This window comes from Oncorhynchus mykiss, chromosome 2 (genome assembly GCF_057628025.1).
Source record: "Oncorhynchus mykiss isolate SJ-2025 chromosome 2, ASM5762802v1, whole genome shotgun sequence".
NCBI lineage: Eukaryota > Metazoa > Chordata > Actinopteri > Salmoniformes > Salmonidae > Oncorhynchus > Oncorhynchus mykiss.
Genome location: NC_143023.1, coordinates 53725759 through 53751854, shown reverse-complemented (window position 1 = coordinate 53751854; position 26096 = coordinate 53725759). Strand labels below are relative to the sequence as shown.

At 40.8% G+C, this 26096-nt stretch overlaps 1 protein-coding gene across 4 annotated transcripts; it reads right to left on the bottom strand.

Moving 5' to 3' along the window:
• Positions 1 to 6335: 6335 nt before the first annotated feature.
• Positions 6336 to 21263, bottom strand: rbpms2a (RNA binding protein, mRNA processing factor 2a). 4 transcript variants are annotated; one of them, XR_005037045.2, is made up of 9 exons: positions 20275 to 21263; positions 12965 to 13042; positions 12780 to 12818; positions 12449 to 12511; positions 11782 to 11932; positions 10860 to 11023; positions 7649 to 7721; positions 7351 to 7402; positions 6336 to 7270 (listed from the first exon to the last, which is right to left on the bottom strand). XR_005037045.2 is itself a non-coding variant. In XM_036950411.2 (8 exons), exons 1-7 carry the CDS (start codon positions 20329 to 20331, stop codon positions 7656 to 7658), a joined length of 618 nt encoding a protein of 205 aa, XP_036806306.1. In that variant the 5' UTR covers positions 20332 to 21263; the 3' UTR covers positions 6336 to 7402; positions 7649 to 7655. The 4 variants fall into 4 exon arrangements, 2 of the variants coding, with proteins under 2 accessions (XP_036806306.1, XP_021420615.1); XR_005037046.2 differs by having other exon boundaries at positions 10875 to 11023; XM_036950411.2 differs by having other exon boundaries at positions 6336 to 7402.
• Positions 21264 to 26096: the final 4833 nt, after the last annotated feature.

Sequence of the window (26096 nt, the reverse complement as noted above, 5' to 3'; positions counted from 1 at the left end):
CCTGGATGAGCTGCACTACCTGAGCCACTTGTGTGGGTTGTAGACTCCGTCTCATGCTACCACTAGAGTGAAAGCACCGCCAGCATTCAAAAGTGACCAAAACATCAGCCAGGAAGCATAGGAACTGAGAAGTGGTCTGTGGTCACCACCTGCAGAACCACTCCTTTATTGGGGGTGTCTTGCTAATTGCCTATAATTTCCACCTGTTGTCTATTCCATTTGCACAACAGCATGTGAAATTGATTGTCAATCAGTGTTGCTTCCTAAGTGGACAGTTTGATTTCACAGAAGTGTGATTGACTTGGAGTTACATTGTGTTGTTTAAGTGTTCCCTTTATTTTTCTAAGCAGTGTAGATACTTTGTTACCCGTTTCCTTCAGCATCTTCACAAGGTCCTTTGCTGTTGTTCTGGGATTGATTTGCTCTTTTCGCATCAAAATACATTAATCTCTAGGAGACAGAACGCATCTCCTTCCTCAGCAGGATGACGGCTGCGTGGTCCCATGGTGTTTATACTTGCCTACTATTGTTTGTACAGATGAACGTGGTACCTTCAGGCATTTGGAAATTGCTCCCAAGGATGAACCAGACTTGTGGAGGTCTACAACTTTTTTCTGAGGTCTTGGCTGACTTCTTTTGATTTTCCCATGATGTCAAGCAAAGAGCCACTGAGTTTGAAGGTAGGCCTTGAAATACACCCACAGGTACTCCTCCAATTGATTCAAATGATGTCAATTAGCCTATCAGAAGCGTCTAAAGCCATGACATAATTTTCTGGAATTTTCCAAGCTGTTTAACAGCACAGTCAACTTTTGTGTATGTAAACTTCTGACTGACTGGAATTGTGACACAGTGAATTATAAGTGAAATAATCTGTCTGTAAACAATTGTTGGAAAATTACTTGTGTCATGCACGAAGTAGATGTCCTAACCGACTTGCCAAAACTATAGTTTGTTAACAAGAAATTTGTGGAGTGGTTGAAAAATGAGTTTTAATGACTCCAACCTAAGTGTATGTAAACTTCCGACTTCAACTGTATATACGGATGGTACGGGGCAACAAAAGACGAACAGCAGAGGGGCTAATGATCTTGGAGATGGGTAAAGGGACGATAAAACGGGGCGAAAGTTTGAGGGACTCCACCCGGTGGGGCAGACCTCGGGTGGACAGCCATACCCTCTGCCCGAGACGATACCAGGGAGCCGTGGTCTGGTGGCGGTCCGCTTGTCGCCGATAACTGGAGGTAATCTTGAGAAGAGCTGACTGGGCTTTCTTCCAGGTACGGCGAAAGCAGCGGACAAACATCTGAGTTGAGGGTATGCAGGCCTCTTCTCAGTGAATTTGGTGATGTCCCCCCCCCCCCCCCCCCCGTTCAGAGAAATTAGTCATTGAAGTTGCTTATGTCCCATCCTGATATTACCAGGTTATCACCACTACATGGTGCTGTTCTGGGTGATTTCTTTTTTTAAAGAAACCCACCCCTTCCCCCTCATTGTTGAAGGGATAGTTCACCCAAATTACTAAATCATATATTGGTTTCCTTAACCTGTTAGCAGTCTATTGACAAGGTATGACAGCAATCCGTGTGTTGGTTATGTGGTCCACTGTTTAAAATGCTAACTTTTTAGCATGTGTGGCACAAATCCAATACAAGTCAATGGTACATATTTTGGCATTTCCACATTATGTCCAAAGTATCTAAAGATTGTGTAACTGAATTTTACTTATAGATAATTTGGATATGAAGTGCGGAAATGCTAATATAGGTACCATTGATTTGCATTGGATTTGTGCCACAAATGCCCCCAAAAATTACCATTTGAAACAGTGGCCAGGGAAACAAAACCAAAGCATGGGTTACTGTTATACTTTGTCCCTAAACTGGCAAACCAATGTCACTTGTGACACTAATTTGGGTGAACTATCACTTTAGCATTGATTTTCTTTGAAAAAAAATATTTAAATACCATCATCCAAAAGTAGGAATAGCACCATCTAGTGGTCAGCACCTGGTAATATCAGGATGTGGGATGGAACACATACCTAACAACTTCAATTATACATTTCTCTGAACAGAGAAAAAAAAAAAAAAAAATTCACTGAGAATACATTACATGGTATGAAGAAACAATACTCCGAGCCACAGCTCCATACTACTTGTCATACATAGAGAAATGATACTCTATACTCGTTGTTAGGGTGGGATTGGCGTAAGGTGTTTGTTGGTCCGTGGGAGGCTTTTGATAATTTCTTACTCTTTGTTACTAAAAACTTTGGTCCAAATCGGATGTTAGGTACTATATTTATTGAATATTACATGAGTCCTATAAATTAAAATGTCCAATTTGGGTGCAATAAATTAGCTTACTTTCTCAGAGATCAAATTATATTTCAACAGAATAATGTTGAAGGAATGCTAATCTTATCAATTTTAACTACATAAATGATTTCAGAACAATCTGAGAAGGTGGGTATCATGGCTTGCTGAAATGACATGGAACGACCCTTATGAGAGCATGCATGTTTAGGGTTGCCATATCAGCAGTTCTCAGCGCGGGTGAAAACGGACACGGTACTGTTCTCTTTAAAGAAATTATATACACTGAAAAAAATATTAAAAACACAACATGCAACAATTGCAAAGATTTTGCTGAGTTACAGTTCATACTAGGAAATCAGTCAATTTAAAAAAATGCATTAGGCCCTAATCTATGGATTTCACATGACTGGGCAGGGACGCAGCCATGGGTGGGCCTGGGAGGTCATAGGCCCACCCACTTGGGATCCAGGCCCAGCCAATCAGAATCAGTTTTCCCCCACAAAAGGGCTTTATTACAGACAGAAATACTCCTCAGCAGCACCCCATCTCCTCAGACAATCCCGCAGGTGAAGAAGCCGGATGTGTAGGTCATGGGCTGGCATGGTTACATGTGGTCTGCAGTTGTGAGGCCGGGTGGACGTACTGCCAAATTCTCTAAAATGACGTTGGTGGTGCTTTATGGTACAGAAATTAACATAGATTTCTCTGGCAACAGCTCTGGTGGACATTCCTGTAGTCATCATGACAATTGCACGCTCCCTCAACTTGAGGCATCTGTGGCATTTGGTTGTGTGACAAAACTGCACATTTGAGAGTGGCCTTTTATTGTCCCCAGCACAAGGTACATCTGTGTAATGACCATGTCGTTTAATCAGCTTCTTGATATTGCCACACCTGTCAAGTGGATGGATTATCATGACAAAGGCTAAAATGCTCACTAACAGGGAAGTAAACACATTTTTGCACAATATTTGAGAGAAAATCGTTTTTTCTACATATGGAACATTTCTGGGATATTTTATTTCTGCTCATGAAACATGGGACCAACACTTTAGATGTTGCGCTTATATTTTTGTTCAGTGTTTTTTTCACTGTGACCTGCTGCTGCTGACTATCAGGCAGTGAGCAGGCTGTTATTGAGTAAGTGAATGAGTGGAGGACCGGAAGGGTGTGCATAAGAGCACTTTTTGAGAGCGAATAGCCAATTTAACTAGCTACAGTATCCTTCCCCTTGAATCTGTGTTATCATAACTAGCCTGGCTCACTAGCGTTACCATATAACGTTGTATAACCAAAAGTCAGAGGTGGGACCAAATCACTATTTTCCGAAGGTCCAAATCGAGTCCCAAATTGATATTGTCAAGTCCAAGTCGTGCATTCTGAAGTCGTAATAATTAAGTTGAACAAATTCCAAATGCAAGCTTCATAAGTAAAGATCAATTTGAAGCAATTTGGACATACCAAAAATTGCTACTAATTGTTGCCCCATTGCCAGTGATATTGCAAAGTAAACTGTTCATATTCTTGCCCACCAAACCATTTTTTAACTGCATATTCATTTATGGCAGTCCTCTCGCTCTCTCTACAATTTCACGTTTGCGCTGAAACCCGTCCTATAGCTGTTACAGCAAATCAGCAATCTGTTCGCTAGCTCAGCGGTTTTCAAACTTTCACCCACCACCCCCAAAAAGATATGGTTCAAAACTTGAGAACCCCGCACATGGACACACAATCGCAGCGCAAATGTATCCTGTCATTACAGCCCTAAACAGTGATGCATTTTCAAACTGCAAGATACAGAAATAAACTGCATTTTAAAGCTTTCATGTTAGCAGTCAATATCAACTAGCGATATCACATTGTCACTTCACTGGAGTCCAGAGCATGCAGGATCATACCTGTATCCAGTGGAGGTTGCAGGATCGGATGGAAAGCATGATCTGTCTCACAAATATCATACATACATTTCCAGAATGTTGCATCTTCATCCCATAAGTAGTCCCTACTGAAGGACATATAGCCAGTACCACCACTGAACAAAAATATAAACACATGTTCAAGGGAGTTTTTTCCTAGCCCCTGTTCTTCTACACCTGCATTGCTTGCTGTTTGGGGTTTTAGGCTGGGTTTCTGTACAGCACTTTGAGATACCAGTTGATGTAAGAAGGGCTTTATAAATAGATTTGATGTTGTGTTGGTCCCATATTTCATGAGCTGAAATAAAAAATACCAGAAATGTTCCCATACACACAACCTTATTTTCCTCTCATTTTGAGCACACATTTGTTTATATCCCTGTTAGTGAGCATTTCTCATTTGTCAAGATAATCCATCCACTTGACAGGTGTGGCATATCAAGAAGCTAATTAAACAGCATGATCGTTACACAGGTGCACCTTGTACTGGGGACAATAAAAGGCCACTTTAAAATGTGCAGTTTTGTCAACACAGTGCCACAGATGTCTCAAGTTGAGGGAGCTTGTCCGTCAAAGCTTTTGCCAGTGAATTGAATGTTAATTTCTCTACCATGTCTGTAATAAAGCCCTTTTGTGGGCAAAAACTCATTCTGATTGGCTCGGCCTGGCTCCCCACCCAAACAAAACTAGGCCTATCTGTCGCTACGTTTCCCTCCTGTGGTCACAATACCTTTGCTGTCTGATATTTTGTACATACATCGAAAAGTGACGTAAGAGGTCTCACTTTCAGAGCACATCGCCTATTGTTCTAATCACCATTTACGTTGAGCTTGTTAGCCATCTCCCCTAGTGGTAGCATTTCCATTCAGAATGAATTAGTATTTAGCATGCCTGTTAGCAATTAGCTGTTAGTTAGCATTTCTGTGGTGGTAGGCAATTTTCTGTGTACAACGATCATGGTTAATGTTGCGTAGACATACAATACTGCACTGTTTACATTAGATGTTCTAAGTTTACCATGTCTACAAGTTCCATAGTCTGTGTAGGTTATTGCCATGTGCACAAACTTCCTGCTACAGTGTATAGCCTGTACTGTAACGTACAAGCTTGTTAGTCATGTAGAGCAGTGCTATAGTCTAAGTTTTACCTCATTCATTTCAGAACCACAATCATTTGTCACAATCACTGTCAGAGTGGTGTTGGATGTGTGTGTATGGATAATTTATTAAACCTCGAAGCTGAAACACTGCATCCTCATTTTGGCAGAATGTTTCACCTTTGCAGTAATTTACGCTGTATTTGGAAAAGGACTTAGATTTTGAAAATCTAAATCATTTGTGGACCTGTCAGTAGCATGTTTGAATCCATTTCTCTCAACCTATGCTGGACTGACCACAAATACTGAAATGTCTACTCCAGAAATATGAAATTAAGGTACTTACACAGTAGTAGCCTTCATACATCAATGGAAAAGGTGAACTGTTCTGAAGTTCAACTGCAGCCTATTGTTTAAACCATGGTCCAGGTCGGATCACTAAATACTTAGCCATTTACAATTGTGAAGTACCTTATTTTTTGGCTGTGTCAGGAGTATGAAAGCGTCAGTCAAGTTATTCTGCTAATTATTTTAGATTGCAAACACTCTTCTCACTAACGACAGCATATTTTTACTATATTTTCCAGTAAAAAAAAAAAAAAAAGCCTAATCATGGCATAACCCCTTTTCACAAAGTACTGTCTGCTTGCAATTCAACCACTACATCGTGCATATGCACAGTCTAAAGTTTGCGGGGCATTAAGCACATTCTCACATCAGTTTTTATTAATGACAACTTTTGCGTGAACTGGCACATGTTTGAGTAGATTTTTTAAAGTTACGATTTAAGTCCCCAGAGCACTACAACTGCTCCTATGCATTTATTATAACAAAGACCCAAAGGCTAGAAAGAAAGAAATACAATCCAAGGACATCATGGGGGACCACCAGAAACCAAAAGTGCCCAATTCAAAGTGTACATTTATGTTCAGATCCATCATGTTCCATCCTTCAGTTGAGGTAACATTTGATCAGTCCGTTGTGTTTAAAAAAAGAAAACGCTTCAGATCAATCCATTTATTATCCAGTTTCACATTCTGAATGATCAGCATTTTGTTTTACAGCAATCTCATGTTAGCAGTCCATGTACAGTGGCAGTTCTGACTGCCACGGTCAGAATATTTCAGTATTTAACACCAAGCCAAAGAAAATTGCACTTTTGTTCTACTTCAAAACAGGATATTATAGACAGGATTCAACATCCATCAAAAATAACACCAAAGAAACCCACAAGGGCAGACTAAACATCAACTTATACAGATTACTTCTTTAAATTGCACAAAAAAAATGCATAAATACTCATTACACAAATGTACAAAAATACTTGTACTCACTTTTTTGTTCAAATATAATCTAAACAGATAGATATTTTGGCAAAACTGGGTCATTAGAGGTTGCATTCAAAAGGTCCAAGGTTACAGACAGCGTCAGCATTCTTGGACAGGTTTACAGTTAAAGATCAGAGGAAGAAAAAGAAAACCCAGTGCATACATTATCCATTCTGAACAAAGAAAAAAACAAAAATTACAAGTAACAAGATGTCTGCATCTACTTCGCAGGTAACATCGTAAGCAACTCAATCCAAGGTAATCTTCAAAGAAGCGAGACTAAGAATAATGAAAACATACTGTAGGGGTCCGCCGAGACCTCTCGCTATTATGGCAACATAAGCAATACGAAATGACAAAATTTTTGGATTTCTAATTCATGCCGAATACCTCAACATGGATTGATTGTTGAGTCCCACCCACATCCAATAGAGAGCAGCTTGATAGTTTCAGCACAGAGTTAGGTCCACTTCGAGAAAAGACTGCGCACACTTTTTTTGGGGGGGGGGGGGGCTGTACCGTCAAAGGCCAAAAAGTCAGATTGTCTTCTGCTTCAGATTGTCGTCCGCAACATGTTTCCACGGTCTCAAAATCCTCCTCTCCATTTTTCTGCGAGGAAAGCAACATCGGTAATGCACCTTAATGTCCGTTAAATAAACCGGATTTAAATTCAATTGAGTTCAGAATACCTTTACTCTGCTCTGAGGGGAAAAACAAAAACCTTCAGGTACTGAATGGGATCTGGGGAGAGCGAGAAAATGGTTTAAAAACAGTTTTGCAAGTCCATACAAATTAGCCAACTGAAAGCCTCACGTGTGAAAGCTCAAGAAATCATGACATGGGATGAGTCTGAAAGGGCACCCACCCTATTCTCTTCAGTGCACTACTTCCTATGTAGGCCCTTGTCAAAAGTTGTGTAGTAAGTAATAGGGTGCCATTTCGGATGCAGACAGTTTAGCTAGGCTTCTTGGGATGGGTCATACTTACTAAACACTTAACAGAACTGACGGGATTTCCATCCTGGTTGTGAGGTTTCAGATGGGGACGGGTACCAACGCATCTGGGGAATACAAAGCAGACTTATAGGGCACTCCAGCAGAAAAGCCCATGCTTGGGTCATGTTCCGCATTTGATTTATTAGACAAGGTAGTCTCTCCGTTGGTCCGTTTTCTTCCATGTGCTGCCTAATGAACACAACCCAGGTGAAATACTGGCCTAGTATTCTTCTGATCACCTTAAGAGACAATTACTTTCAGGGTTACCAAATACTTGGTTATGTGAATATTGCTTCAAACACTTTACAGACATTCAATTGTTACAGAGTATCCATTGTTTGTTCGGTCAATAAATCTGATTTACACAGCAACAGAGTGCTCCTTTTTCTTTATTCTCCCGGATAGTCACCAGTTGAAGTATCCTGGAGTAAGGAATGTTGTTTTAGTCACAGAGGTACTAAAAATGGGGAGAACAGCAGAAATAATCAAAAGAGGATCTAGTCTGGGGGTGCTCCAAGTTCAAATAATTGACTTTCACTGACAAGACATTTAACCTACAGTACAACTCCACACGCCAGAGGGCATTAGTGTCAGTCTACTCTACAAACCATCCACTGAGCTGTACAGGAAAGCTACTGTTTTCAGACCCAATTTCTGTAGCTTTCACCACGTCGCCATTAGTTGTTTTCCTGTCTCCCATTGGACAGTGCCACGCATCAGACCTTTGTGTTCCAGCCAAGGGCACCGGTAGGAGAACACCAGACAATGTGTTCAGCACTTCCATACCCTGTGGTCATGTTGCATTATTTTTTCCCCCCGGAACGCGCCCCTCAGAATGCCCCACATTCCTCGGGCCCCGCTGGGCTTGGAAAATAGACTTAACAATTAACTTCCTATGCAAATAGAATGAGAGGGAGCCTGTTAATGTATGAGGGAGCCCATCAATGAGCAGCCACCATTGTTGGGTCAAAGTTCAAGTAGCAGAGCTATTAGCCACAGGGGGAAGTTTCCCCCAAGGAACAGATAACAGGAGGCTGCTGAGGGGAGGGAAGCTCAAATGGAGTAAATGGAATGGTATCAACACCATTGCATCTATTCCATTCCAGACATTACTAGGAGCCCGTCCTCCCCAATTAAGGTGCTACCAGCCACCTGCAATTCAAATCTAGGGGATCAGCATCTCCCCTAATCCTAACCATTAGCAAAATGCAAAACTGTCTCAAGATCAGCATCTAGGGGTAGCATCCCTCTATTCCTATCAACTGTGAGGGAGGTGGTTTTACTACAGTAAACAGAGCTACAGGGTGTGCAGGCTTTTGTTCCAGCCAGCACTAAACAAGGCAGATCTAGCATCAGTTGTCTTTTCAATCATAATGAAAAAGAGGGAGGGTGAGGCTGAGCTATTTCCCAGATACCAGTGTTCACAAAATGTCGTTTTGGTGCTGGGCTGTTACTCGCCGTTTATCATCTATGCATAGTCACTTTACCCATAATGTACATATTACGTCAATTACCTCTACTAACCTGTACCCCGGCACATTGACTCTGTACTGGTAGCCTTGTTACTTAAAATATTTACTAATTTTAATGTTTTTTTTTAACTCTTATGTTTCTGAAAACGGCATTGTTCGTTAAGGGCTTATAAGTAAGCATTTCAGTTTGTTGTAGTTGGCGCATGTGACAAATAAAATCTTATGTGATACAAATGCATTGTAGTTCTCCAGGACCAAGGTTGGTGACTACTACAAATACACAGCATCTCATAAGTGAACTTGTGGAATTTGGGGGCTTAGCTCTGCAGGCGCTACACATTACATAACAAAAGGCCCTCTGACCTAAGACTTTGATTACCTATGCACATTGAGGGGAATGAATGATGCATGGATGCCCTCATTCACCTCACTGAACTTTACAGTTACTGAGATTTGACTGCACTTTCACCTTTAATGGTCTCTTTTGCAGCCGGCCATCGACATGATATACTGTGGTTTCCAGGAAGGTTTCCAATTGGTGTGTATTCCACAACTATTAAGGGAACAGTTAGTACAATGCCACCCATGGAAAACTGCAATTGAATGTGTGAGTGAGAAAAGAAACCAGAATATTTGTAAAAGCAAAGGGAACAGCTACAGGGAACACAACATGCCCAAGACTTCAGGTACATTGTAGCCCTGAAGTACAGAGTCAGGATGATATGTGCTGGCAGGTAGAAAACAGTCAACCCCTACACAGCTTTGACCTTTAACTCGCATTGAGTTATTGCTACGGAAATTTGCAGGAATGCCAGAGCCAACCAAACGATTGGTCTGCTCACCGAGAGCTGGTTCGCAGGACAACCAGTCACAACCGATTAAAGGTTTACAATGAACATCATTTAGAGTCATACCACTCTAGTCACCAGAGTGATGAGACACATTCTATTATCTTACAGTATAAGAATGTATGATATTGTACTTGTGACAAAGCCATCAAAATGCATATCTAGGGGCGAAGCAAGCAAATTCATTTAATTCAGATTCCCTACACAAGAAACACCCCGTATTTAATGACACCTCATAATTCCATGTATCATACTTGAGGGTCAGAGTTCATTGTGAATAAAACAATGCTCTATCTGAGCAGTGCTGTCAAGACTGTCCTCACTCACTCGTTTTAGGAGGTCATAGAAACAGCCAAAACAGTGGAGAGGCTTAGCTAACGTTTTACAGGACTTTATGGGCAACAGATTCACTCAACGACCAATGCATAATCCAACCTGAGAGCCAATTAAAAACAGATTTTCTCTGTTGTGATCTCTTAGCAACGAATCCCGTGCACAGGAATGTTGTTGTGAGGAATTTTACGAAAGGAGTGAAGCAGACAGAGGTTGGACCCTTATTTTACTCCACTGGTGTGGTTTCTTACAGTATGCAAGACAGGCAGTCAGCGGGCTTGGCAACAAGCCCTCCCAAATGCACAGAATGGATCCCCTGTCATGTTGAACAATACAGTGTCAGGTTGTGCATGTTTAAGGGTGGATAAGCTCACTACTGGTTCCTTATGTCAGACGATTGAAATGGAACTATCAAGAATGATTATCCAATTTTATTTGGGATTGAGCCCAATCCTGATGTGTATCCATGCATGTTCCGTAATCATATGCTACACATATAGCAAGGGATGGTAAGAGAGAGAGAGAGATGTTGAAGGGGCAGTAGACCCACCGGTTGGTCCCTCACCTGGGCGTGGAGGGCTGCGGCAGCAGCGGCAGCGGCCGGGTAGGTGAAGGCAGCATGGGGGAGCCCAGGGGGAAGCTCCGTGGTGTACAGTGGGTAAGGGGCCCACGCCTCGGGAGAGGCCGGGATCAGTGCTGCCCCTGTTAGGTCATCTATGGAGAAAAAAATATGCTCAAATGCATAGTAGTTCTGATATCAATTTGGGAATTTCTTGGAGGGGGGGACAAAAAGATAACTTTAGGGAGATATCAGTTAGCATCTTCTCATTTCAAAAGCATTTGCTCCCTTTTGGTGCCTAAATGACTCAGGACAATGGCCATGTTTAAAAAGTTGGAAAACGTAACTGGCCTCCAGATTTTTGAATTAACGGAATATGTGTGAAATCAAGTTCCCAACCAAATTGTTCACACCTGTGTAAATATGTTAGAGCAGTGATCCATGAATAAGGGCAGGAGGATGTATTGGGTCAAGTATTCAAACTGGATCCATGTCCTGCTAGTCTGACTAGAACAATTATCTCTTTCACCGCGCCTTACTTCTGGGAGACCCGTCAATGAGGATGAGAGCCGAGACTATTTAAAGTGTGGATTTAACAGTGTTTGGGGGAGCAAAGCACAGGTGCATGGGATTAAAAACCCTGGTGCTGCAGATTAAGCAATAACCACTGGAGGACCCCTCTTAGTCCTGGTTCCAACAATCGAGGTGAATTTAATTGAAGTGAAACATTGTGCACTACCTAGTTGTGCCTGACCAGCCGAGATAAAACTACAATCTACTTGAGGTGTAGAGGTGAGTTAGTTGATCCAGCATTGTCTGTAGTGCATATTCTAAAAGGAGAGGGGGGAAAGGAGGATTGGGGGAAGCCTATGTCCGCGTGGTGAGTGTTTCTAGGGTAGAGCCGCACACTTACATGGGTCCCGTGCAATGAAGTGTGCTCCTAGAGCTGGGTGGATATTTGAGGGGTTCGGTGTGGCCATCAGCTTACTCTTTGCCATCTTCGTGTTGGCTTTAGCGAACTCTAAGCGCAGGGTCTGGGGACTCTCGGGGTCAAAACGGATCCCCTAGAGAGAGATAGTGAACACTGTAAGGGGGTGGTGGGACTATACTCTGAGAAGAGGTGCAAAGTGCTCTTTAGTCTGCTCACATGCATGCAGGTCAAATTACTGTACCACAGCAACTCTTCAGAAGAGCCCATTGAGGAAAACACTTATAGGGAGAGGGGGTTGGGGGGGTGGTAGAGCTTCTGGTCAATATGGAAAAGGAGGCCTTTCAGTTGACTGGTTATACATGACTACATTAGTTGAACCATCGAGGTAAAATATATCACAGTAAAAACAGCCATCTTGTCACATTTCAACTGCCTTATGGTAAGTAGACAATTGAGTCTTCCGTAGTGGGCAGTCGTGACCCAACAATCTTGCATATTGGAATTGAAGTCAAGGTCAACATTCAGTTCCTATGTCAAGGTGTCAACCTGCAGTTCAGCATGAAAACAAATCCCCAAAGGTTGAAGAGGATTACTCAACAATTCAGGGATAGCCTCACGTCCACTTATTAATGGCTGAATGACTGCTTACATTTAATGCGTTCTTCGCAGCTTCAGCACCTGTCCGGTTGTCAAAGGTAACAAACCCGACAGGCTGGAAGAGAGAGCGAGAGAACAGAGCATCAGAAACAATACAGGGAGAAGACTGATGACTCTTAGATTGGCTAAAAGGTACACCGTTACATTTCCACATGCAAACAATGGTGTCTGTTAGCAGCAATAATGAAGGAATGAACCAAAGGAAACATCTACTATTTAGGCTACTAGAGCATCACTTGAAGGTATAAAATCGCAAATCTACAGTACAATCAACTACAAGCATCCTCGCTCCCTTTGTACCTCTCATATGGACATAGTCTCACCTGCTTTGAAGTCAACTTAATAAGGGATCCTTCATAACCCTGTAAATGCAAGTAAAACCACAAACACCATGTAAGTCACAAGAACACCGAACTCGACAAGCTGGACACACTTATTAAGCATGTCAATAAGGTGAATCAGGAAAAAACTAATAGTTTCAGACATTTGACAAAATATTCTGGCCTACCTTGAATGGTCTGAAGAGCAGGTAGAGTTCCCGTGGCTTGATATCAACTGGAAGGCCGCTGACAAAGAGAGTTCGTACCTGGAAACACAAAATGCTAACTTGAGACACACGCTACTAAAAAAAAAAAAAAAAAAAAAAAAGTCAGATGAGGTTGCCATAGTAGGGTATAAAAATCACAAGAGATCATCCAAGAGTGAGGGTCGAGGCAATATGCATACCCCCAATTTAAAACCTGGCTATGCTAGTTTTTATGCTTTTGAACACATTTTGTCCTGGCAACAGGACTAATGTTTTTGGGGTTCAGAAACCAATGTTTGAGTTTATTTTATATTTTTTAACTAGGCAAGTCAGTTAAGAACAAATTCTTATTTTCAATGACAGCCTAGGAACAGTGGGTTAACTGCCTTGTTCAGGGTCAGAACATTTGTACCTTGTCAGCTCGGGAATTAGATCTTGCTGCAACCTTTCAGTTACTAGTCCAACGCTCTAACCACTAGGCTACCCTGCCGCCCCGAGTGAGGCAGGCATGGAATTGAATGAAAAGAGCAAGACTTAACACCCTTAAAGAAACAACCCTACTTTGATTCAAATGAGCTAAGTTTATATGTTCAATAGTTATAATTTGTCGATTTCCTTTTTTATTAGCTCAATAGGTCAAGTAGCCTATTTCTTATGTAGCTTCAAATTCCAGATCACACAACTTATGTCAGAATGCATGAAGAAGCCAACCAATGCACATGAGAAGCAGAGTTTACTAGCTGAAGCACAGACGCCTCAGAAGAGGTATACATTTGATATTGAAAGCGAAAATCTAGCAATTACAACTATCAGCATTGATACAATCATTTCAATTCACAACAATGAATACAAGTTGAACTTCAAGCTTAATTTGGGTACAGCTTTGAGCCTTTAACACTCACTCAGCACCTTAAAAGGCTACAGAAGTGTGTATATTGCCTTGTGTGAAGTCACCCCAGCTGTTTAATTTCAGGTTTTATATTCTTACCTTCTGTAGCATTTTTCACTGAGGCTTACTTTAGAAAAAATGACATTTTCATAAATTTCACTAATATACAGGTATTCAGAGACTTCTGCCAATGTACAGCTAATCTGTGACAATTTTTTTTTTGCACTAGATAGGATGAGAACAAGTGAACGCCAGGCTTTCGAAGGAATAAATGTGAACACCACCTAGGGCTCATATTAACAGGCCTTTTGGGGAAATTATGGCAACTTCAGCCAAAGGGAACTGATACTTGTTAAATTGAACCTGCCGATTAAACACAACAAGGGTGAATGGCATCTAATTTTAGACCAAATCGGCATCACAGATTTCAGACAGAGGATGTGAGGAATCTAGAAAAAACATTTAGAAAGGCTATTTCAGAACCTAGCCAAGTATATGGTTGAGGTTCCTGGACATTAAAAGGGAGGCTAAGGATGCGTGCACACACAAAAGGCAATACCAAGAGATGCGTTTTCCTTATTCAGGACAGAGGGTAATTTCCACCAATACACTGGAAATTACTCAACACTTCAGACACCATGAGTATATTATTCCTGGGAGAACACGATCAATTGATTTTCTAACAAGGGTAATTACGATAGCAGCACAGTAACTAACACCCATCTAGCAATTCAGAGAAAAAAGTTAATCTTAAAGCTGGAATCAGTAATGGTGAAACTGCCACACCAATTTCCGATATTACAACAAAGAAAACAACGAAGACTTTGCCCTCAGAAATCATTGCATGAGCGATAGAACAGCAGATTATGTATTGCGTTTAAATTTTTTAAACCACAATTCTAAAAATGGTCCTCCCCTCAGTTTCATAAACAAAAAAAAGAAGGTGCTGGGGTGAACAGTGCGCCGTTTCCCGTAATGTGGATTCCAGCTTTAATGCGTGCAATGTTCAGATGGTAAATTAAAATACAGATCTCATTGCAGTTTGTGAAGAAATTCACAAGTGACATTTTGCACACATTTTCTACTCAAATTAAAATAGGAAATGGTTGACCTTTCCCCTAGGGCCAACACTTGGGGTAAGGATTTGATTGGTATGAGCAATACAGTGAAACTTCTCCCTAAACTACCAGGGGGAGCCATTACCATATTTCATCCTTTCAGATCTCCACAAGTGTTTAGGGTTTAGTTGTCTATTTGAGATTGGGCTGTAGGCTACAGGTACTGCAGCCTTAGAGATTACCTGTACACTGGAGGATATTTACAGCAGTAAGCCCTATGAAACAAGAACAGTACCACTGGTCCAAAAGCTGACTTCAGATCACCGAGGACAAGTCTGAGGATATAATGACTACTAAATTTTGTTTATCCGGTAAGACAAAGCATAATGAACTGAAATCTAGGTGTTAACTTTGAAGTAACATGAAACTCACCAAAATAGTCATATTCATCCAATTATTCTACAGTCACTTCATTGGCTTTTGACAAAAGAGCCAAAAAGCATACAGGGCCTGAAACATTTCCATGAGCAAGGTCGCAACAGCCTCAGCACAATGGGTAGCTTGAACTCAAGTGGAAAACAAATTATTATACTGCCTCCTACTGGAGGATTTTACATTGGTTTTTGTAGGCGTAATTGCTTGACAGGGCTGGCAGTGGATTCAAGAGCTTCCACTGGACCAAAGCTGTGCAGTTTCATCACTGTAGCAATATATTCAAGGGCCAAGGCTGGACAGTATGCAGATTAAACGATATACAGTACCACTCAAGTTTGGAAACACTCATTCAAGGGTTTATTTTTTAAAATATTTTCTACACGGTAGAATGAAGGCATCAAAACTATTAACACATGGAATCATGTAGTAACCCAAACAAAGTGTTTAACAAATCAAAACGCATTTTAGAGTGTCCAAAAGTAGCCAATCTTTGCATTAATGACAGCTTTGCACACTCTTGGCATTCTCTCAACCAGCTTCACAAGGAATGCTTTTCTAACAGTCTTGGAGTTCACACATATGCTGAGCTCGTTGGCTGCTTTTCCAACTCATCCCAAACTGGGTTGAGGTTGGGGGATTGTGGAGGCCAGGTCATCTGATGCAGCACTCCATCACTAATTCTTGTTCAAATAGCCCTTACAGTCTGGAGGTGTGTACGGCGATTGTCCTGTTGAAAAACAAATGATAGCAGGACTAAGCGCAACCCAGATGGGATGGCGTATTGCTGCAGAATGCAGTGGTAGCCATGCTGGTTAAGCGTGCTTTAAATTCTAAATAAATCACTGACAGGGTCACCAGCAAAGCACCCCCACAGCTCCATGCAGAGTTCCGGTCATCTACCCTGCGTCTCACAAAGACACAGCGGTTGGAACCAAAAAGGACAGATTTCCACCGGTCTAATGTCCATTGCTAGAGTTTGACACAAGTCTCTTCTTACTGGTGTCCTTTAGTAGTGGTTTCTTTGCAGCAATTCAACCATGAAGGCCTGATTCACCCAGTCTCCCCTGAACAGTTGATATTGAGATGCATCTGTTACTTGAACTCATTTATTTGGGCTGCAATTTGAGGCTGGTAACTCAAATGAACTTATCCTCCGCAGCAGAGGTAACTCTGGGTCTTTCCTGTGGCGGCCCTCATGAGAGCCAGTTTCATCATAGCGCTTGATGGTTTGTGACTGCACTTGAAGAAACGTTCAAAGTTCTTTACATTTTCCTGATTAAGACATGGTCAGTCAAAGTAATGGGCTGTCGTTTCTCTTTGCTTATTTGTGCTGTTCTTGCCATAATATGGACTGGGTCTTTCATCAAATAGGGCCATCTTCTGTATACCACCACTACCTTGTCACAACACAACTGAGTGGCTCAAATGCACGAAGTAAAGAAATTCCACAAATTAACAAGGCAAAGTTAATTGAAATGCATTGCAGGTAACTACCTCGAAGCTGGCTGACAGAATGCCAAGAGTGTGCAAAGCTTTAATCAAGGCAAAGGGTGCCTATTTGAACAACCGCAAATATATTTTGATTTGTTTATTTCATAGTTTGTGTCCTCAATATTATTCTACAATGTAGAAAATAGTACAAAGAAAAACCCTGGAATGAATAGCTGTCCAAACTATTGACTGGTACTGTACACAACCGTTCAAAAGTTTGGGGTCACTTAGAAATGTCCTTGTTTTTGAAAGAACATTCTGTCCATTAAATTAACATCAAATTGATCAGAAATACACTGTAGAGATGTTTAATGTTGTAAATGACTATTGTAGCTGGAAACAGCTGATTGTTTATGGAATATCTACATAGGTGTACAATCAGCTGTTTCCAGCTACAATAGTCATTTACAACATTAAACATCTCTACAGTGTATTTCTGATCAATTTGATGTTATTTTAAAAATGGACAAAATGTGCTTTCAAAAACAAAGAATTTCTAAGTGACCCCAAACTTTTGAACGGTAGTGTACGTCTAAAAGGAATCCCCACTAATAGATAGCCCTCATTAACATTTGTCATTTAGCAAGACTTACAGTAGTGACTGAATACATTTTTATACTGGTCCACCATGTGAATCGAACCCACAACCCTGGACATGCTCTACCAGCCACGCCACACAGGACATGTCATTCAGTGCATTCGGAAAGTATTCAGACCCTTTGACTTTTTCCACATTGTTATTTTACAGCCTTAATTTAAAGTGTATTAAATTGTCAATCTACACACAATACCCCATTATGAAAAAGTTAAAACCAATTTTTAGAAATAAAAATGGAAATAACACATTTACATAAGTATTCAAATCCTTTACTCAGTACTTTGTTTAAGCACGTCCGGCAACAATTACAGCCTCAAATCTTCTTGGGTATGAGGCTACAAGCTTGGCACACCTGTATTTGGGGAGTTTCTCCCATTCTTCTCTGCAGATCCTCTCAAACTCTGTCAGGTTGGATGTGGAGCATTGCTGCACAGCTATTTTCAGGTCTCTCCAGAGATGTTCGATCAGGTTCAAGATTTTCAAATCAAGGATCTGTACTTTGCTCCATTCATCTTTCCCTCGATCCTGACTAGTCTCAGTCCCTGCCGCTGAATAACATCCCCATAGCATGTGTCCACCGCCACCATGCTTCACCGTAGGGATGGTGCCAGGTTTCCGCTAGACATGATGCTTGGCATTCAGGAAAAATAGTTCAATATTGGTTTCATCAGACCAGAGAATCTTGTTTCTCAAGGTCTAAGAGTCTTTAGGTGCTGTCTGGCCACTACCATGAAGGCCTAACTGGTGGAGTGCTGAAGAGATGGGAGAACATTCCAGAAGGGCAACCATCTCCACGTAGGAACGCTGGAGCTCTGTCAGTGACCAACACCTCCCTGACCAAGGCCCTTCTCCCCCGATTGCTCACTTTGGCTGGGCGGCCAGCTCTAGGGAGAGTATTGGTGGTCCTTAACTTCTTCCATTGAAGAATAATGGACACTTCTTGGGGACTATCAATACTGCAGAAATGTTTTGGCACAGTTCTGGGGAAGGGTACTTCGACACAATCCTGTCTGAGCTCTACGGACAATTCCTTCAACCTCATGGCTTGATTTTTGCTCTGACATGCACTGTCAACTGTGGGACCCTATATAGGACAGGCATGTGCCTTTCCAAATATATTTGCACAATGTCTAAAAACCTTTTTTGCTTTGTCATTATGGGGTGTTGTGTAGATTAAAATGTATAAAGTTATCAATTTTAGAATGAGGCAGTATTGTAACAACTTGGAAAAAGTCAAGTGGTCTAAACTTTCCGAAGGCACTGTATATCACATTGAAGCCACAATCTCAAATTAATTTAGCCAAACAGCAGTATCACCACTTTTTTACTATAAAGCTAAGAGATGGGGCTGGAGAAACTACTCAAATTCATAGATTGAGCTATGGATGCAAATAATGAAAATCCATGAGTTCAAGTTTAACACACTGAAGCTAACAGTATAAATTGTTTACAATGGAGTAAAACATTTCAATTTTCATGGGGTAATAGTTGTCCTATTAAAGCTCATTCGGCATAGCCTACAATAATTTTTTTTAACCTTTATTTAACTAGGCAAGTCAGTTAAGAACATTCTTATTTTCAATGACGGCCCAAACTGCCTGTTCAGGGGCAGAACGACAGATTTGTACCTTGTCAGCTCGGGGATTTGAATTTGCAACCTTTACTAGTCCAACGCTCTAACCACTAGGCTAACCTGCCGCCCCAAATAAGTCTTCAAGAAACTATGGGAATATTTAATTATAAACTGGGTAGTTCAAGGACTTAATGCTAATTGGCTGACAGCCGTGGTATACCACAGGTATGACAAAACATTTGTTACTTTGGTAACCAGTTTATAATAGCAATAAGTCACCTTGCCAAGGGCTGTATCCAGGCATTCAGCGTTGCGTCGTGTGTAAAAACAGCCCATACCCCCTGTGCCTTATTGCTTAAATGACCATTGAATAGCAGTAATTGCAGAATGTTCCAGTTGGCCTACTTGTAGATTATGTGCAGTGTGTATTTTGATTATGCATTACCCTCCCCATAGTAGTGAAGTAGCCTCCAAAACACGCAGTATTTAATAAAAACGCAGTTGCAGCCAATTCATGCTTTAAAAAATATTGGGGAATCAAATGTTCAGCAATTAAGGTCTCAATTAGGAATGGAAGACTAAGCTGAACATACATCCCACACAATCGAAATTCAACCTTTTTTTTCTGAAATGCTCTCAAGGTCAAGGTTGACTAATAAAACGATGAGATTTCCACTGTTTGCAAATAATATTTCGACTTCAGAAATCCTCCCTTTAGTTTGTAAGTATTGAACTCTCGTAAACTCTGCCTTTACAAGACGAAAAAATTGTAACTCACATTTTAGCAATATGTGGTTTGATCGCAGGCTGGCTTTCCCACAAGGTAGCCAGCCCTACGTTACAGGTGTGTCGCATAGTGTCAATCCACCTAAAGAGTCAAATGCGATGCTAAAAGGCAACGTGTTTTTGGTATATTGACTTGGTCAAAAATAAAACAAAGTACTATGTTGAAGTGTGAAAACCGTGAATTCGGAGTAATTTCTTTAAAAGTAGCCTCATTCCTACTTTCAAATCCAACATTTGGATTTATATGGCGCAATTTAAAAGGCCTACAGACGTGTAAGATACAACGAAGGTAGGCTACAAAGGAAGATACATGCGCTACAAGTTTACACACTATGCAAATCAGTCTTAAAAATGGAATAAGACTTCTTGGAATCCTCAGACCTGAAAAAAAGCGATAAACACAACTGACACGCTCAATAAAAATGTGCGCAACAAAACACCAAGGACTAATCTTCCCCTTACCTCCTCTTCCAAGGATACAACATTGTTGTTCGGCTCAGAATCAGATTTGAGACTCATTATGTGACTTTTGCGCTTCTTTGTATAAGACAAAAGTATGTTTTCCCTGTTGGTAGATTTCTCTGAAGTGCTTTAAAGTTGCGGAAGAAATCTTGGTGCCGTTTCGTGAGACTGCAGTAAAAGGGTGACCAGGTGAAGCCGTGCTGGAAAGCCAAAAGTATCCAAGGAACCACAAAATAAGTTAAACTAAAGGTGAAATAGTGGATAGGTGCACTGTGAAGGTGAGAGAAAGGTTAAAAAAAACAAGTGCTCTTGTTTCCCCCTTGCTCACATCAAGCTCGTTTACGTCAAAATGAAATAAAGAATTTTAAAAAATCGACCTAGGAAAATCTTTAACGTGAGGTGTCCACGCCGTTGTCCCTCGTCCTCTGCTTTGCAATTTGCTCATCAATTACATTAAAAGCCAAAGCGAATGACTTGCACTCATCTCTGATAGCTCTCAGCTTGTCCAACAAAGCCCAACCCACTCCACCACGGTCAATCACAGCTACTTCAAAAAGGAAAATGAAAGGTCCAATGCAGGCGTTTTTATCTTGACATCAAATCATGTCTGGGTAACAATTAAGTACCTTACTGCGATTGTTTTCAATTGGTCAAAAATAAACAAAAAAAAAAGATTTTTAGCAATATCAATTTCTCAAGCTATAATTTTGCTAGGAGTGTCTAGACTTTTTTTTTCAAAGTACAATCCACGTTATTACAAAAAATCCGATTTACCGTCATTTGATTTTAGTAGCTTATTTCGTTGAACATATTTTGAAGTAAATACTAATTTTGTCACATTTATGTGGTAAAAAGGGGGCAGTTGAAATGTACTGAATTTTATTGAGAGAAAAAAAGCGATTCCATTGATCCTAAGAGACATTACCAAAAATGTGGCTCAGTTTCCATTAGTTACTTACTCCACAGCCAGCTTTAGCGTCACTAGTAGTGGAGCGGTAGGGTCTATGGCAGGATGCTTAAAACATTATATCAAAATCCTCAGTCCCTTCAAACCAAATGTTATAGCAACCCAAATACCACAACAAGTTGCACATATAGAATATTGGAGGATATTATCGATATTCTGGTATTTATATACTGAAGAAAATCTAAACGCAACATGCAATAATTTCAAGTGAGTTAGAATTCATATAAGGAAATCAGTCCATTTAAATAAATTCATTCGGCCCTAATCTATGGATTTCACATGGCTGGGCAGGGGCGCAGCCATGGTGGGCCTGGTAGGGCATAGGTCCACCCACTGGGGAGCCAGACTGTATATCTAGTCAAAATCACTGATACATGTCCCCATCCACCTTCTGAGGTTATGTATAATTTAATATTATGTCTCCAGAGAAACCTGGATTATAACATATACTTAAACAAATATTTACCCCCAGAATAACTACTTTTCTGAGAAGTACACACCAATACAGCTCTCTATGTATATTCAGTTGTATCAACTTTGTCTACCATTGGCAGATTTTTAAATGCACAAAAATAAGATAATTTTTGTTTTGCAGACAGTCATACGATCAGGTCAAAATCACTGATACAGGTCTCCCTCCACCCTCTGGTGGTATGGATAACTTGTCATTATGTCTCCAGATTAAAATAAAGGTCCTATTTATCAAATTACTATAGGTGGAATAAGGTGTTTTTGTTTGGTGTCAAAATGACCCCAGTATGAGGGTTAATAAAATGCTTCTTTGCACATAATTGATTAATGGGAAAAGAATGAGAAACTCTCATATATTATTGAATACTATTACAAATATTATAACAAACAAAAATATTTACTGTAAATAGTGATTATTATAATGTCGATATTAATAGTTTAGACAATAAACTGTGAGAGCTCCCCCTTTCTGATGGCAGAGTAGGCCTATGTAATATCTTTGTGTACTTCTTAAAAATAATAGTGCTTAGGTTTAGAGAATACTGTATAAATGTAAGTTTTATGTTTTTCAATTTGTTTTTAATGCTATTCACAAAAAGTCTTCAAAGATGGTTGCATTGCTTTATTGTCTAATTCTATAGGTTAAGCCGAATTTGCCCAAGATTATCAATGCAGAAAGAAAACAATGTAAAATAATATAATGCTCTATATGCATTTTGCGATTTTATTTCATTTACATGTTTTATTTGTGTAATATATGAAAGGGGATGAAAAGGAATAAAACAAATTGGTTGAATAACACATTCTATAACAATAATTCTTTGATTTCTTCCCCCCATTCATTAAAAACACATTCAAAAAAAACTAAATAAGAAGACTAAAGAAGGACCTCCCAAGTTTTCCATCTCGACAATGCATAATATCAGTTAAGAGGTTACAATTAGTGCCTCATGTTTTCTTTGCCTGTGATTAACCCTGTCCTGGGCTGCACCCTGCATGCTGTGTGGTGCAGAATTAGCTGCTAATGAAGCGTTCAAGGGGAGGCTCCATCTCTGATGACGAATCCCAGACCTCCAGAGGTCTTGATACGGAGCAAAACAACAGCTAACACCCCAGCACCAGTTCAGCCAAAAGCGGGGAGAGGGCGGAAACTTGTGCCCTGCCCTCCCTCCCTGCACTAATCTCAATTTCTCCCCAATGATGGCCCCTGGTCCTGCCCATAGAGATAGATAGATGACTCCAGTGCCCAAAAGCCTGTTTTAGCATGGCCAGTGCCATTAAGGACTTTCACCATTTTGAAGTAGTCAACTTCCTATGGGTTAAGGAAGGATCACATGATTCCATCCAGGTCACCAGGGGGATCAGACAATTAATTATACTTGTGAGGAAACATTCCATAACCGCATGTGGCAGTAAGTCGCCAACCTTGGCTTTATACCTGTTCAAACAACACACTATAGGTGGCAGAGTGAACCCTTTCAGTTTTTTTGACAACTCATAGAAATAGTAGAAGAAGAAAATGGACTACTTCAAAATGGAGATGGCCTCAATGGAGACCATGCTCTCACAAACGCCATAATAGGACAGATACAATGATGTAAGTCTATGGTCCTGCATCAATTCCCTTAGGTGTCGGTGAAAATGTTTTGTACAGATCTCTGCCTGTCCCGCTCTATCTCTGCAATCTCTGACGCAAGCGTGGGCGCTCATTGCAAACTGCCCTAGTTCCTCAATTAAAGAAGAATGTCACAGAATGTTATAGAAACATGCAGTCGAATAAAATGCTCCGGAGAAGGAGTGGATATTTAATTAAAAGGGGAGATTAGCCTAGGTTTTCAGCATCAGAGAAGTGGGGGGCCTTGTTTTAGTGTGTGTGACCCCGTTGGAGGCTGTCTGTTGATATATTAAACAGCGTTCCTCTCCTAAGGAGTGTGGAGCTAGCTTGTGTCTCCACGAGCATACCGTTTCCTGACTTTGTGTGGGAACACAATTAGGGAAAGGCCGGGCTCTCGGGGGGGGGGGGCTCTGGAAATATTTGGTTCTTTTGTAATCATTGACCCAATGTTGTTTCTTACAGCCAGGCCTATAAATAGACACTAGGGCCTCTTTCGTTTTTCCCTCCCTGGCTTTCTATCAAACTTGGCAGGGATGCAAAATATTAGCACTCCTTAGTAACTGCTGCAGTGATGTTATATCTCGGTGTAAAAACCTTGCTAGTTGAGGAAAGGAGTCGGTGTTATGGTGTTATATGATATAATACTTGTGGAATGTTACAACTCCTCAGTTATTCTAGCTGTTAATTCATTACCTGTTTTCTATATTTGGTTAGATGTGCTGTTTATGTTACGGTGTATGTTGCTGTTCATGTTAGGAATGGTCATATTCTCCCAGTGGTGTGAGATATTACTCAAGAAACATAAATCCACATTCTACTGCAGTTGATAAACTTTACACACACATGTTACACGAAAATTGGTACACATTCTGTATAACCTTTACACAAATGTTACGCAACATTTCAAATCCATGACATCAGTTTCACTAGGATTATTGTTATGATCTTATTCCATTGGCTCAGGAAAACGCCAAAATTAAGTCAATAGATTATATTCAATGCAAAAAAAGTTGGTCTTAAAGCTGCAACGTGTAAATTGGAGAAAGTCACAGACAGACATATACTGTACATTTATAGACAGACAGACATCTCTCTCTCTTTTCTAATCCCTTCCTCTCCCTATCTCTCTCTCTAACTCCTCTTTATCCCCTCCTCCTTCTCTTCTCTCTCCCACCCTCTTATTTCACCCCTCCAAACCTCTTCCCACCTCTCCCAATCTCTCTCTCTCTCTCCCCTCTGTCCTCTCTCCCCCTCTTTCCTTCACCCTCTCCCCACCTCCCTCAATCTCCCCCTTCTCTCATTCTCCCGCAATGGGTAAATTGGTGAAAGACTCAGACAGTCCGGCAGGCAGACTCTAATCTCAACCCTAAACCTACCCTAACCCTAGCTCCATGTCCAAATTCTGACTCAACCCTAACCCTAGCCATAGGTTAAGTGTTGAGTTTGGAGTTAGAGTTGAGCTGGGATGTGGACAAGAATTTAGGTTTAGTGTTATAGCTAGGGTTGAGCCAAGATGTGAAGATGAAGCGAGGGTGGAGGTTTAGGGTTGAACCAGGAGTGGATGTGAAGCTAGGGTTATGGTTATGGTTGCGTTTAAGAGGGTTTGTGTTTGTGCTTGTATCAAGCCTTGGGTTGCACAGGCCTATTGCACCTTCCTGCTCTGGTTAGTGTTGAGTCTTAGGTGAGGGTGGAGCCGGAATGTGGATTTGAAGCTAGGGATAGGGTTAAGGCTAGGTTTAGGGTTGACCCGGGATGCGGGAATGAAGCTAGAGACATCGGCAGAGGCTAGAAATTATTCACGTATTCAATCTTTCAGCAGACACTCTGGATGAACGCAAACCTACACGTCACCATGTGAAACTAACTCTTCACAGTGTAAACTTGGTCCCACAGCGAACATTCTTCCATAGAAAAGCATTACCTACAACCCTTACATAACCCTTACGCCCGTGAACTCCATTGAGCTAGCTAACCGTCCTTCCACAAACCCATTGTGACCTTATAGGATGCCATGTGTTGAGGTTCAGCTTTCTGTGGCAAAAGGAAGTGGCTTAATTCTTCCTCAACATGGTCCTTCATTCTCTCCCTGCAGTTACACAAAACACTGGCTTCCATCCTCTGTAGAATAGTAAATTATTAATGTAAAGACTCAGAGTATTGTTAAAAAGTGTCCCCAGGAGGCTGTACGTTGAATTAGGGGTCATGGGGGCGATTTGGATGGGTTGAAAAGGTTGAATCTTCCCAAATTGTATATAGAGTTGAAGTCAGAAGTTTACATACACTTAGGTTGGAGTCATTAAAACTTGTTTTTCAACCACTCCACAAATTTCTTGTTAACAAACTACATTTTTGGCAAGTCGGTTAGGACATCTACTTTGTGCATGATACAAGTAATTTTTACAACCATTGTTTACAGACAGATTATTTCACTTATAATTCACTGTATCACAATTCCAGTGGGTCAGATGTTTACACACACTAAGTTGACTGTGCCTTTAAGCAGCTTGGAAAATTCCAGAAAATGATGTAATTGCTTTAGAAGCTTCTGATAGGCTAATTGACATAATTTGAGTCAATTGGAGGAGTACCTGTGGATGTATTTCAAGGCCTACCTTCAAATGCAGTGCCTCTTTGCTTGACATCATAGGAAAATCTAAAGAAATTAGCCAAGACCTCAGAAAAATAATTGTAGTCTGGTTCATTCTTGGGAGCAACTTCCAAATGCCTGCAACATCGAGAACATCCTGACCAGTTGCATCACTGCCTGGT

Excerpts from the sequence above, each read along its gene's own strand:
- rbpms2a (XM_036950411.2), bottom strand. The coding sequence starts at position 20,331 with ATGAGTCTCAAATCTGATTCTGAGCCGAACAACAATGTTGTATCCTTG. Across the intron at positions 13,043-20,274 it reads TTGTATCCTTGGAAGAGGAG|GTACGAACTCTCTTTGTCAG; the intron begins GTAAGGGGAAGA and ends TTGTGTTTCCAG. Across the intron at positions 11,024-11,781 it reads CTTCATTGCACGGGACCCAT|ATGACCTAACAGGGGCAGCA; the intron begins GTAAGTGTGCGG and ends TTTTCTCCATAG.